At 38.2% G+C, this 13,648-nt stretch overlaps 1 protein-coding gene across 3 annotated transcripts in view; it reads right to left on the reverse strand.

Moving 5' to 3' along the window:
• COL4A1 (collagen type IV alpha 1 chain) overlaps positions 1-13,648 on the reverse strand; it is a 163,367-nt gene that overhangs the window by 35,615 nt on the left and 114,104 nt on the right. For all 3 annotated transcript variants that reach the window (XM_039326372.1, XM_039326370.1, XM_039326373.1), the window contains 2 exons: positions 1,659-1,809; positions 768-881 (listed from right to left, as the gene is read on the reverse strand). In XM_039326372.1, coding sequence (XP_039182306.1) covers positions 768-881; positions 1,659-1,809 — 265 coding nt within the window. The remainder of the gene's footprint in view (positions 1-767; positions 882-1,658; positions 1,810-13,648) is intronic.

The raw sequence follows: 13,648 nt of genomic DNA on the forward strand, positions 1-13,648 counted from the left end.
CCTGAGCAGAATCTAGTGGATTCCTTCACACCCACACAACTAAGAATCTGCCTCTGAGAAACACGGATAATGGAATGTCTCCACTGAAACTGAAGCTCTGAGAACAGCCCTTTATTTCTGTTCTTCCAGACACTCACAAAGGATATTTGTTATATTTGAAATATAATGGAACAAGGGGTAGCATCTACACAGGAAATAATGCCTATTTTGAACAGGGCTCTGTGTTACTGTTTTACTAATTTCCCAAATAAAAGAGCAATTAACTATTTGGATAATGACCCCAGCAGTTGATATGTGAACAATTCTTCAACCATTAAGACTGCCTGAAAAATTATTCAGAGCTTCCAGTATCCAATGTGTTCATTCTGAATCTGAAAATGCTAAATAGTTTTCTCTTTAATACATACCAATCATTTGCAGAAACATGAGCATTTCTTCTCTGATTTGACTAAGAAAATAATCATAAGTTACTCTTTCAAGATGTTCTGTTCCCACAGACCAAATGTGAGTTTATATCTAAGGGGACAACTTCCTTGCTAGAAAGTTTATTGGTGAAATAAAATATTTGTTGGCTTGTTTCCTTGTCCCATGTGCTCCTGGCAATTTCTGATTTTCCTCACGTTCAGATGTTTAATAAAAATTAGAAATGAGAATATTGATGCCTTTCATCAAACTACACAAAATGTGCAGGATACATTTTGAAACAGGTTAGCTTAAGTCTTCAGTTTATCAACATTAATGGTGATGGAAACAAATGAATAGGTTACCTAGTGGTCCTGGAGGCCCAAATTGTCCTGGAGGCCCAGGGGGGCCAGGAGAGCCCATTTGGGGTTCACCAGGGGAGCCCTGTACACCTGGTAATCCAGGAGGACCCAGTTCACCTAATTTGAAAAATAAACAAGCATAGCCAGTTACCTTGCATGTTATTCATTTCAAAGGTTATTGGTCTTTATAGACACTAATAATAGGCCCTTTATACTGTGATAAACACTTTAAAGAAAAGTCCTACATAGCTTAGAAAGAATTATGAAAGATAGTAATCATAGAACAGAGTCAAAAGGGTACTTCCCTTGTCACACTTTAACAATCAAAGGGAGGAATAAAAGTGACCTCTCATATAAAAGACAACAAAAGAAATATTCATGAGGAAATAAGCTTTATTAAGCCATGTAAACTTCCAGTGAGGTATTACACCATTCAGTTTGTCAGCAGTGCTACCTCACCGCCTGTGCCCGGTACCAGTCTGCCATGGACTCTGGATGGGAGAGGGTTCACTGTTCACTGTGGCTCCCTAAGACCCAGCATCAAGGTCAGACAGCTGAAAATGGAAGGCGGCTTCACACTGGAAATGACCATTTCAAAAACATCTCCTTTGGGACTGATTGGGTGAGGGAGGCCAGTAAGGGGGAGTACCTAAGAGGGAAGAACATTACACTTGGGGAATTTGGTGCCCAAATTTGAGTTCTGACTTTGTTTTATTGAAGTTCACTTAACTTCTAATAAAACTGTACCTTTTGCAACAAATGGAGCGAAGGATCATTTTTATTTAGGAATCCAGGCTGAGGCAGGGCTGACATTATTTTAATTACAAAAGGTATGGCATGCACAGGGAAAAAAATCCTGTATCATAAAAATGTAGCTAATCAGGGCAGCCTTACCTTTAGATCCTGGCTGACCGGGTACGCCAGGAAGTCCTTTGTCCCCTGGCACACCAGGATATCCCTGGTCACCTTTTGATCCAGGAATACCATCTCGTCCTTGGGGACCAGGAAAGCCTTTAGCACCTGGGAGACCTAATCCAGCTTCACCCTTAATACATACATCAATAAAGTATTATTGAGAAGAATGTGAAATGCACATACGCATAACAAACCAGTAAAATAGAATCATGTGGGGTCCTTGATAGTCTCTGAGCTTGGTGGTTTTCTTACAGATATTTTAATACATACCAAACTAGGTAACACCATGAGCGCTAGCACCAAGGACTTCACATGTCAACCCTGAGCTACAAATATTGTCTTCTATCAATAAAATAGAATCAATTAAGCAGTTTTATTAGCAGTTAGAATGTTAATTAAATAGGCAGAGAGTGAAACCTCATTCTAAGGGACCTTGATACAACAGACTTGGCATGAGGCAAGGTAATTTTTCATTTATTCTACAAATGATGAAAATGATATAATGAGATAATCATAATGCCAATCAAGCCACTGCAAATTATATACTCTCCAATTTAATGGACATTTATGAATAATGGATATATCATCATCATCATCAAGTTGGAAGGGACCTTGGAGGTCATCGAGTTCAACCCCCTGCTAAGGCAGGAAACCCTACAGCATTTTGGACAGATGGCTGCCCAGTCTCTTCTTAAAAACTTCCAGTGTTGGAGCATTCACCGCTTCTGAAGGCAGGTTGTTCCACTGGTTAATTGTTCTGTCAGGAAGTTTCTCCTTAGTTCTAGGTTGCTTCTCTCCTTGATTAGTTTCCATCCATTGCTTCTTGTCCTGCCCTCAGGTGCTTTGGAAAATAGCTTGACTCCCTCTCCTTTGTGGCAGCCCCTGAGATATTGGAACACTGCTATCATGTCCCCCCTCATCCTTCTCTTCATTAAACTAGACATACCCAATTCCATCAACCTTTCCTTATATGTTTTAACCTCCAGTCCTCTAATCATCTTTGTTGCTCTTCTCGGTACTCTTTCTAGAGTCTCAACATCTTTTTTACATCGTGGTGACCAAAACTGGATGCAGTATTCCAAGTGTGGCCTTACCAAGGCATTGTAAAGGGGTATTAATACTTCACGTGATCTTGATACTTCCGGTGGTCAAGCGACGGTGATGGCGGCTACTTTGTAGCCGTCCTCCTGAGACGGTGTCAGATCTGCGGAGCACAGCGTTCATCAGCTGGCCCGCGGTTCGAAATCCCCTTCCCGGGCGAAGGGAAGGGGTAGAGACTGCATGAATAGAGGTAGAACCTCTTAACCTCCCCTGGATTTTTTTTTAGGGGAGGTAGAAAGAGTGCTCCCTCGGAGTTCGTGCCTTCTCCGCCTCTCAGTTGTCTTTGTTTCCTTGGAAGCAAAGCAAAACGCCGCTACCATCTCCGCATTTAAAGCTTTCTGGTGAGTGATTTTTAAAGCGGACAGAACTGTTTAAAGGATTTTACTTAGAGTTAAAGATTTATTTTTCTTAATTCTTTTTTTAGCTTATGCTGACTCTTTTTTTTTTATTTTTTTTCTTCGGGCGGAAAGTGAGAGTGAAAGTAAAATGGCGCTTTGAAAGTTTTTTTTTTCTATCTCCAGAAAGAAAAGATGGACTGAATGAAATGTATGCTTAGCATTGCTTTCTTTTTCTCTTTTAAGTTTCTTTTCTTTTTCCTTTTAAAGTGCTTTGGAGGTTCTTATTTTTATTGCACTTTTCCTGGTCTTTTCTTATTTGTAAAGATTTAAGCATTTTTTTTTAAGAAGAAAGAAAGAGGGACTAATTTTAAAAAAATGGCTTCAAAGAGACAACCAGCTTCTATAGTTTCTAAGGTGATTTCTTCTCCTGTTATTGCAACTGTTCAACAACAACTTAAAGTTACACCACCCGTGCAGCAACCTAAGGCTACATCTCCACCTTCTCCTCCCCCATCAGGCTCGTCTGCACAAGACATTAAAGATATAATGGAAAATTCTGTGTCTCAATTTAGGGAGGAAGTGAAGCAACTTTTGGAACAGAGCAAGTCTGAAAGTAAGGAGGAAATGAAGAAAGAAATGAAAGAGCTTTTTGAACAGAATAATACTATTTTGAGGCAAGATATAGTCTCAGCTTTATCTGGATTGGCTTCTGTGGTTGTGAAGCTGGACTCCAGAGTGGAAGAAGTCGTGGAAAAAGTAGATTTTCTTGAGTATAAATTTCAAGATATGGAAAAAAAGGTGGAAACTTCACAAGATGATAATCTTATGTTTCAGTATAGACAGATGGAATATGCCTTGAGAATTAGGGGTCTTAAAGAAGATATGAATCAAGATTTGATGGAGATGGTGATTAATGATTTAGCTGTTGTTTTGAATACAGATAAAGAGGAATTACGTGGAGAAGTGGAAAAAAATTACAGAGTTAATTCTTGGATTGCGAAACAGAAGAATTTGCCAAGAGATGTGGTGATTTACTTTGCTAAGAAGTCTCTGCACAATCAGATTTTACAAGCTTTTTATAACAAGAGATTCCAGATTGCTGCCCAAGATATTATTATCTTAAAGGAAATCCCATCCAAAATTTTAAGAAGCAGAAAAGATTTTGGTTTTTTAGCAAATGAACTTAAAACAAGATTGATGCCATTTAGATGGGAGATTCCGATGGGTATTGCTCTGAGCCATGCGGGGACACGTTATAGACTTAACACGGTTGCCAAAAGAATTTTACAACACGGTCCTGGGAGCAGGCTCATCTTCATCCATGACTCAGAGAGCCTTGAGTGGCCAAGAGGTGGAACAGCAGTCTGAAGGACTAAGTTTGATGGCTGCTGGGCAGGTGGAATGGATGCGTCAAGCAGAGGTTAAAGAACAGAGAATGACTCGTGCAGCACACAAACGTAAGGAAAAGGAACAACAGAAGAAAGAAGCTAAAGAATCTTCTCATCAGATTGTTTCGATGCCGGTGGGAGGAGCAAGACCCAAAAGCTCTGCAATACATTCCTCAGTAGCAGATCTTGAGGGAATCTTCTCCAGGCTCCTGGTTAAGGGAGATGGCAAAGTTCCTGACCTGGAATGTTAATGGTCTTAATTTTCCCCAGAAGAGAAAAAAAATCTTTCATTACTTAAAGCAACATAATAATGATATTATTTGTTTGCAGGAAACTCATATTTTACTTAAAGACCAAAAATATTTAGCTAATGCTCACCTGGGATCTCATTTTCTATCTCCTGCCCCTGGGAAAAAAGGGGGTGTGGTAATCTATGTTAAGCAAAACCTACCAGCTTGTCTGGTAGAATCAGATCCTCAAGGAAGATATGTTATGATTGAACTTGGCTTATATGGTAAGAAAATACTTATAGTGGGATTGTACGCACCAAACCAGCAACAGGAACAATTTTACAGATTGTTACATCAGAAAATAACCCTGTTGGATTATAGGTCAGTGATATTAATGGGAGACTGGAATGGTGTTTTAGATACACAGAAGGACAAAAAAGGTTTTTCTACTTTCTTCAAACAGGCTAAATTACCTAAAGCTTTTTTTGATTTGAAAGAAGATTGGGAATTGAGAGACTATTGGCGTGAACGTAATCAAGAGGAAAGAGACTTTACTTTCTTCTCAGATAGACACCAATCTTTCTCAAGGATTGACTTCTTCCTGATTACAACAGATTTATATAACAGGGTGAAGAATGTAAAAATTTTTCCTAGGTCATTGACAGATCATAGTCCAGTTTGGATGGAACTGGTTGCTGAGAAAGAGGAGAGGAGATCCTGGAGGTTGAATGAGAATTTATTTAAACAAGAAAAAAATGTTCAAAAATTAAAGGAATGTTTAAAGGATTATTTTGTTTTAAACATGTATAAGGGAACATCAATGTCAATGGTATGGGATGCAAGTAAAGCCTTTATGCGCAGGATTTTGATAAAAATGAATAACTTTCATAGACAAAAGCAGACTCAGAAACGTAAAGAATTGGAAGATGAGATTAAATTAAAAGAGAAGCTTTTAATTTCAAATCCTTTAGATGAAAAGGTGAAAGGAGCTATAAAATTGTTAAAAACACAATTTAATATGTTGATGGCTGACCAAGCTGCAACTAATTTAATGTTTATGAAGCAAAATACATTTTGTAATGCTAACAAACCAGGGAGATGGCTGGCTTATCAGTTAAGAAAGAAACAGAGACAGAGAACTATAGATAAAATAAATTATAATGGTAAATTGGTTTATCAGAAATAATTGATTAAGAAATCTTTTTTAGATTATTATCAAAAGTTATATAAGAGTACTAATATTCAAACTACAGATATAAACAATTATTTAGGTAAAGTTAATTTTCCTAAATTAACAGAAGATCAGGAAAAAGAGATTAATGGTTTAATTACTAAGGAAGAAATTGTTACAGCTATTAAACAATTGAAATTGGGCAAAGCGCCGGGTACGGATGGTTTGACAGCTATTTATTATAAAACCCTAGTAGAAGAGATGATTCAACCTTTATGTGAGCTTTTTAATAATATATTACAAGGTTTAGAGATTCCTCCGTCATGGCGCAATGCTTTTATATCTCTGATTCCAAAAGAGGATCAAGATCTCACATTGCCCAAGAATTATAGGCCCATATCTCTCTTAAATGTGGATTATAAAATTTTTGCAAAAATTATAGCTAATAGGTTTATGGGGGTCTTGCAGCAGCTTATACATAAGGACCAATCGGGTTTTATAACTGGAAGATATATGAAAAATAATGTTAGACAAATTATTAATTTATTAGAATATTTAGATAAAAACAACCAAGTCTCTGCAGGGCTGATATTTTTGGATGCTGAAAAAGCCTTTGACCAATTGAACTGGCAGTTTATGTTATCTTTAATCAAGGAGATGAATTTTGGACAAAATATATTACAAGCTTTATCTAACATATGTCAAAAACAGACTGCTTAACTTATTGTTAATGGGGGTTTGTCAGAGGTTTTCACAATAGAAAAAGGTACAAGACAGGGATGTCCATTATCTCCGTTATTATTTGTTTTAACATTGGAAATTTTGTTGATTAAAATTCGGGAGTCTCAAGAAATAAAAGGAATAGAGATTAACAAAAAAGAATATAAGCTAAGAGCTTTTGCAGATGACTTGGTTGTTACTTTGTCTCAACCTACTTATTCGGTAGTAAAATTACTACAATTGATTCATCAATATGGGTGTGTTTTGGGTTTTAAAATCAATAACAATAAGACTAAAATACTACCTAAAAATATGACTAATTGTGATAAACAGATCTTGGTTAACTTAACAGACTTTGAAGTTGTTGATAAGGTAAAATATTTGGGGGTCATACTATCTGCTTCTAATGTAAAATTGTATAAAAACAATTATGAAAAGTTGTGGATTGGGGTACAGAAGGATTTAAAGAATTGGGATAACTTACAGCTATCTTTTATGGGTAGAATTGCAGTTATTAAAATGAATGTCCTACCAAAATTTCTTTTTTTGTTTCAAATGTTACCTATCTTAAAGAATGAACTTAATTTAAATGAATGGCAGAAAGGTATTAATAAATTTATTTGGGCAGGGAAAAAACCAAGGGTAAAACTTAAAATTATGCAAGATTTTCGTGAGAGAGGTGGACTCAAGGTACCGAATTTGAAACTATATTATGACGCTGTGGTCCTAACATTGATTAGCGATTGGACGAATTTAACAAATGTAGAAATACTTCATTTGGAGGGTTGGGATTTACTTTTTGGATGGCATGCCTATTTAATTTTTAATAAAAAAGTGGATCGGGTTTTTAAATCTCATATTATAAGGATTTCTTTGCTTAGGGTGTGGAGGAAATATTATAAAAGTGATTTTAAAATACCATTATGGGCTATACCTTGGCATGCGATAGAGGGGATAAAGAGAGGAGTTAAGATGGATACGATTTCTTATACACAACTACTTAGATGGGATGGTCAAAATTGGCAGTTAAAATTTTTGGAAGACTTAGTACATGCAAACATTACTTACTCATGGTTTCAATATAGACAAATAGTGGATAGATGGAAGACGGATCGTAATATGGGTTGGCTTAGAGAAGATGAAAATCTTTTTAAACAAGTAAGGGATCAAAGACCAACTCATATTAAGAGGGTTTATGGGGTTTTAGTTGAAATAGATTCAGAATCTGAATTAATCAAAGATTGTATGATTAAATGGGCACAAAATATTGGTGAACCAATCCCATTGGATACCTGGGAACTTATCTGGGTGAGGAATGTTAAATTTACACAAGCGCAGAATTTAAGAGAGAATTTTTACAAAATGTTTTATAGATGGCACCTTGATCCACAAAAAATGTCTATTATGTACCCTGATCTACAGCCTAAATGTTGGGGATGTGGTTGTTTGGATGCTACTTATTACCATATTTGGTGGTCGTGTAAAAATATAAAAGCTTTTTGGATTAAGATATGGTGGAATATTCAAAGAATCTTTAGAAGGAGGGTTAAATTTACCCCACAATTATTTTTATTAGGTATTGTTACTGATTGTGATGCTAAGGAAGTTATATTGATGTTAAGTTTGATTACAGCCGCAAGGCTGTTAGTAGGACAATATTGGAAGAAGGAATCTTTGCCTACTTTACAAGAGTGGTTTTATAAAGTTTCTTACTTGGCGGAAATGGCAAAGATTTCGGCTTTCTTAAAGGAGCAATCTCAAGAGAAATTTTTTGTTATATGGGAAAAATGGATAAATTTTATACAATATAATTTGGATATGGAAAAATATCATTTAGCTTTTTCATAGTTTGTATAGATTGTTTTCTCTTTTCTTTTTCTGTCTTTTGTTTTCTTTCTTCTTTTTTCTTTTATTTTTTATCTTTCTTTCTTTTTCTTTTTCTTTCTCTCTCTCTTTCCTCTCTTTTTTTATTTCTTTGTTAAGTACTTCTTTAAGTATTTCTTTTTTTAATGTTCATGTTATGTATATTTTATTATTAATTATTTTATAAGTTGTAAAAGGTTTTTTAAAATTTTAAATAAGCCTATATTCAGTTCTGGGAAGTTTGGGGAGGGGGGAGGGGGGGTGGGTTTGGGAGGGATTGGGTGAGGGTTGATTTGTAAAACTTTTAAAAAATTTTCAATAAAAAAAAAATACTTCACGTGATCTTGATTCTATCCCTCTGTTAATGCAGCCCAGCACTGAGTTAGCTTTTTTGGCAGCTGCAGCACACTGCTGGCTCATATTTAAGTGATTGTCCACTAGGACTCCGAGATCCCTCTCACAGTTACTACTGTTGAGCAAGGTACCCCCTATACTATACCTGTACATTTGGTTTTTCTTGCCTAAATGCAGAACTTTACTTTTTTCACCATTCAATTTCATTTTGTTAGATAGCGCCCAGTGTTCAAGTCTGTCCAGGTCCTCCTGTATCTTAAGCCTGTCTTCTGGAGTGTTGGCTATTCCTGCCAACTTGGTGTCATCCGCAAATTTGACGAGTTCCCCATCTATCCCCTCGTCCAAATCCTTGATGAAGATGTTGAAGAGCACTGGCCTAGAACAGAGCCCTGGGGCACCCCACTACACACTTCCCTCCATGTAGATGCAGTTCCAGTGAGGACCACATGCTGAGTACAGCCAGTCAGCCAGCTATGGATCCATCTGGTGGTGATGCTGTCTAACCCATTTTTTTCTATCTTATCGAGTAGTAGGTGCTGATCTACTTTATCAAATGCCTTACTGAAGTCCAAGTAAATTATATCCATAGCATTCCTCTGATCCACTAATTTTGTCACTTGGTCAAAGAATGAAGTAAGGTTTGTCTGGCATGATCTGATTTTGACAAACCCATGTTGGCTTTTAGTAGTGATTTTGTTTGCCCTAGGTGTTCGCTGATTAGTTATTTGATTATCTTTTCTGGAATCTTCCCAGGTATTGAGGTCAGGCTGATAGGTCTGCAATTTCCTGGATCCATTTTTTTCCCTTTTTTGAAGATGGGAACTACATCAGCTCTTTTCCAGTCCTCTGGTAGTTCCCCAGTGTTCCAAAATCTTTGAAAAATATAATTCAGTGGTTCTGAGTTCACATTTGCCAGTTCCTTGAGAACCTTGGGGTGTAATCCATCTGGTCCTGGTGATTTGAACTTGTCTAAGCTGGACAGGTACTCACTTATCATTTTCTTGCCTATCTTAACTTGTGTTTTTTATGGTACTATTTTTGATAGGTTGGTCTGTTTTTCCCTTTGTGTAAAGACAAGATGCAAAAAATGAGTTAAAAATAGATCTGCTTTCTCCCTATTGCTTGTCACCTTCTTGCCACTTTCGCCCACTAATGGACCAATCATTTCCTTCACTTTTTTCTTGTTTTTTACATGTTGAAAGAAGCTTTTTTGTTATTTTTGACTTTGGTCGCAAGCCTTAGTTCATTTATGAGCCTTAGCTTTCCTCACTTCATCTTTGCAGGCTCGGGCTATTTGTTGATATTCTGATTTAGTTATGTGCCCCTCTTTCCACTTTCTATACTTGTCCTTTTTATCTTTCAATTTATCAGAGAGTTCTTTATGTAGCCATGCTGGTTTCTTTTGAGAGCTGTTATTTTTCCTCTTTGTTGGTATTGTGCTAGACTAGGCTTCTATTATCTCACTTTTCAGAATTTCCCAAGCTTCTTGAGTTGTTTTCCCCTGGAATCCATGGAATCCTTCCCAAGCCCTCTCTAAGTTTATTGAAATTAGCTCTCTTGAAGTCCAAGACTCTAGTTTGACTATGTTCTATTGCTTGTGCTTCCATAATGTTGAATTCCAATATTGCATGATCACTACCTCCCAAGGTTCCTGTGGCTTCAACACCTTCTATCATTTCATCTCTGTTAGTGAGAATTAGATCCAAAATGGCTAATCCCCTAGTTCTCTACTTTTTGGGAGACAAAATTGTCTGCTAGGTTTGTCAGGAATCTGTTTGATCTTCCACTTGGTGCAGAGTTTGTCTCCCAGTTGATGTCAGGGTAGTTAAAGTCCCCCATTACTATTGTGATTTGCTTCCTTTTTGACTAGCAAAAGTTCATCTATTTCCTCTGTTTGGTTGGGTGGCCTATAGTATACACCTATGGCAATGTCATTTTTTCTCTCTTTTATATTGACCCAAATGCATTCAAGACAGTTTTCATCATTGTTGTGCTCTATTTCTGTAGAGATGTAGTTATTTCTTATATAGAGAGCAATTACACCTCCTCTTTTATTTGGTCTGTTTCTTTTAAATAATTTAAATCCCTCTAGCTGTGTGTTCCATTTGTGGTTTCATCCCACCATGTTTCCGTGATGGCAACAATATTGTATCTGCCCTCATTAACCTGAATTTCTAGTTCACCCTGTTTACTGTTCATACTCGGTGCATTGGTGTATAGACATTTGATCCTTTATGACCGACCCTGTGTTTACTTTCTACATAACCTGTGTGGTGCCTGAGTTCCCCTATTATCTTATCACCTATTTGTTTAGTGCACTTTATGTGGCACTCGTTATTGAAAGCTTGATTTTGCTTGACAGCAAGGTTGGTATTCTTGTCCACACACACATCTATGTTACATGCACTGATAGCCCTATAGTTTTTAGATTGCTGAGGACAGGGATGTTCTGTATCAATTAATTCACTGTTCCCACTGTTTAGTTTAAATATTCCTCCAGAAAATCTGTGAATTTATAGCCGAGTAACTCAGTCCCTTTCTTTGATGGATGCAAACCATCTCTTTTGTACATTTTTTCATTGGACCAGCTACTGACATTGTGACTAATATATCCAAAGCCTTCCCCTTTACACCACTCCTTTAGCCACATATTGAATTGTGCTATATGCTGGCCTTTTCCATTTTGCTCTTTATACACTGGTAAAACCTCTGAAAAAGTTAGCCTACAGCCTATTTTGCTAAGTTCCTGCCCCAAGCTCTGGAAATTATTCTGCACAGAGAGTACATCTTTTTGGGACAGATCGTTAGTGCCAAGATGTCTATTAATGGAGGCTAAAACATGAAGAATGGTTGCAGGAATTGGGTATGTCTAACCTAGTGAAAAGAAGGAATACAGGCAACATGATAGCAGTGTTCCAATATTTCTACTTAATTTCTGTTTGAGGACTGACAATATTGTCCAATATGTGGAAAACCTAGTATACTATGTGGGAGAATTTAAATAATTCACAACAAGTCTGAGTCAATTTGAATTTGAAATTTGAAAAGAGCATGATGCAATCTGTGTTTCACACTGAGCTTTGAGGGGAAACTAATTCACTTGAGTCAATTGAGATTTAAAAGGCCCTACTGGATTTGGTGAGATGCAAATCTTGGCAGGCACATTGGCAAAGCTTGACCCTTCCAGGGCAGAATGTGGTTGGGGCAGAACTGAGTCTTGCTGACCACATTTAGTAAGCAGAAGCACAACTATAGGTAGATAACATACACAGATATGTAGGCGACAAAGAAAGTGACATTAATACTTTTGCCACACCTTTATTCAGTGCTTGCATTATGTCAGATCCCCAAAGAGATATATTACTATTCTTCCTAACCTATACATACTTCTGTAACCATTTTTTGGGTCTGCCATTCTGTTGGGAGGGGGGATTCTAATGTGGGGTTATACATTATGTTTTGCTTTGCACATGCCACACATTCCTTCCCCAGGGAAGGAATGCGCCAGAATACCATCAACCTTATCTGCAAGATGTTTGCTCCTGGAGCCAGAGGGAAACGAAACCAAGATAGACCTTCAAGAGCACGCCAAAGGAGTCAGTTACCAAAACAATATACCACCTGTGGATTGGCGGAGATTCAAATGGACAGTGTGACCATGGGGAGGGAACTATAGAAAACTATTTTTCATATAGTGCTTGCACAGACTAATTCCTCAGACCTTGCTTTGATTTCTTGCTATCACTAATTCTCAATAAAAAGTTCCTTTTGAGACAATGCCTGTTTCAAGAGTTCTGCTTTCTTCAGAGACCTAGTTGAGGCAGGTCCTTACATAAAGTGAGGTCTGCCTAGTGCCCAACCCAGAGAGGCAGCAGCCCTATCGAGGTAGGTCGCAATCTACCTGTCCCTTCCTGCCAGCGAAGCCATCACCCTGGTGGACCCCGAGGAAGGCACTTCCAAGGACCTGGGAGAAGTGGGACCCTCTCGGAGAGCGATCGAACTAGGTGGTTGCTCAGGGTTGGAAAAAAGGAAGACTGGGAAGGAAGGGCTCAGAAAGTAATCGTCACCTGAGGTGATGGCAAGAAAAAGGCGAAAAAGAAAAATCCAGAGCTTTCCCAAGGAAGGGAAAGTGGATCCCAAATCAGAGCTATTGGAAGCAGTCCTGAAACAGACTATGGAATACACGAGGGATCCTTTGAGGAACTGAAAGCCTAGTTGCAGGGACACCCAGGATTGGAGGAGGAAGTAGAAGAAAAAGCTGATGGAGAGGCGCCAATGGCAACCAAAGTGGCAATGCCAGTTGCCCCATGTGGCAGCCTCACAGCAGGCATGCCCTCCCCAAAGACCCAGAGAGGGGCTACCCCAGCCCATGGAGGTGAAGCTGGTACTTCTGGGGGTGAAGTTCAATGGAAATCCCAAGTGATTGTGGTTCTTCTTAGCCCAGATCTTCACCTACTTGCAAGTGTATGGGAGGATGCTGCCAACGGACAAGGAAAGGGTCAGGGTAGTTACCCTGGCACTGGAGGATAGTGCAGCTGACTGGATGGTAACCTTATACAACTGCAATGCCCTGGAGCTGAAGGATTTCAACCAATTCACAGGAGTTCGAAGACCGCCTCGTAGATCGGAAAGCCCATGACCGCATCAAAATGGTGAAGCAAGGGTGATGACTGGTAGCTGAATATACAGAGGAATTCTGAGAGCTGGCCAGTCATTTAAATTGGCCAGAAGACATCCTGGTGAGTTGTTTCCAGGGTGGGCTCAATGTAAATTTGTACAACTCCTGTGTGGCACATGGACCCCA

Source organism: Crotalus tigris, unplaced genomic scaffold, assembly GCF_016545835.1.
Source record: "Crotalus tigris isolate CLP2741 ecotype Arizona unplaced genomic scaffold, ASM1654583v1 scf7180000024340.7048381, whole genome shotgun sequence".
Taxonomy (NCBI): domain Eukaryota; kingdom Metazoa; phylum Chordata; class Lepidosauria; order Squamata; family Viperidae; genus Crotalus; species Crotalus tigris.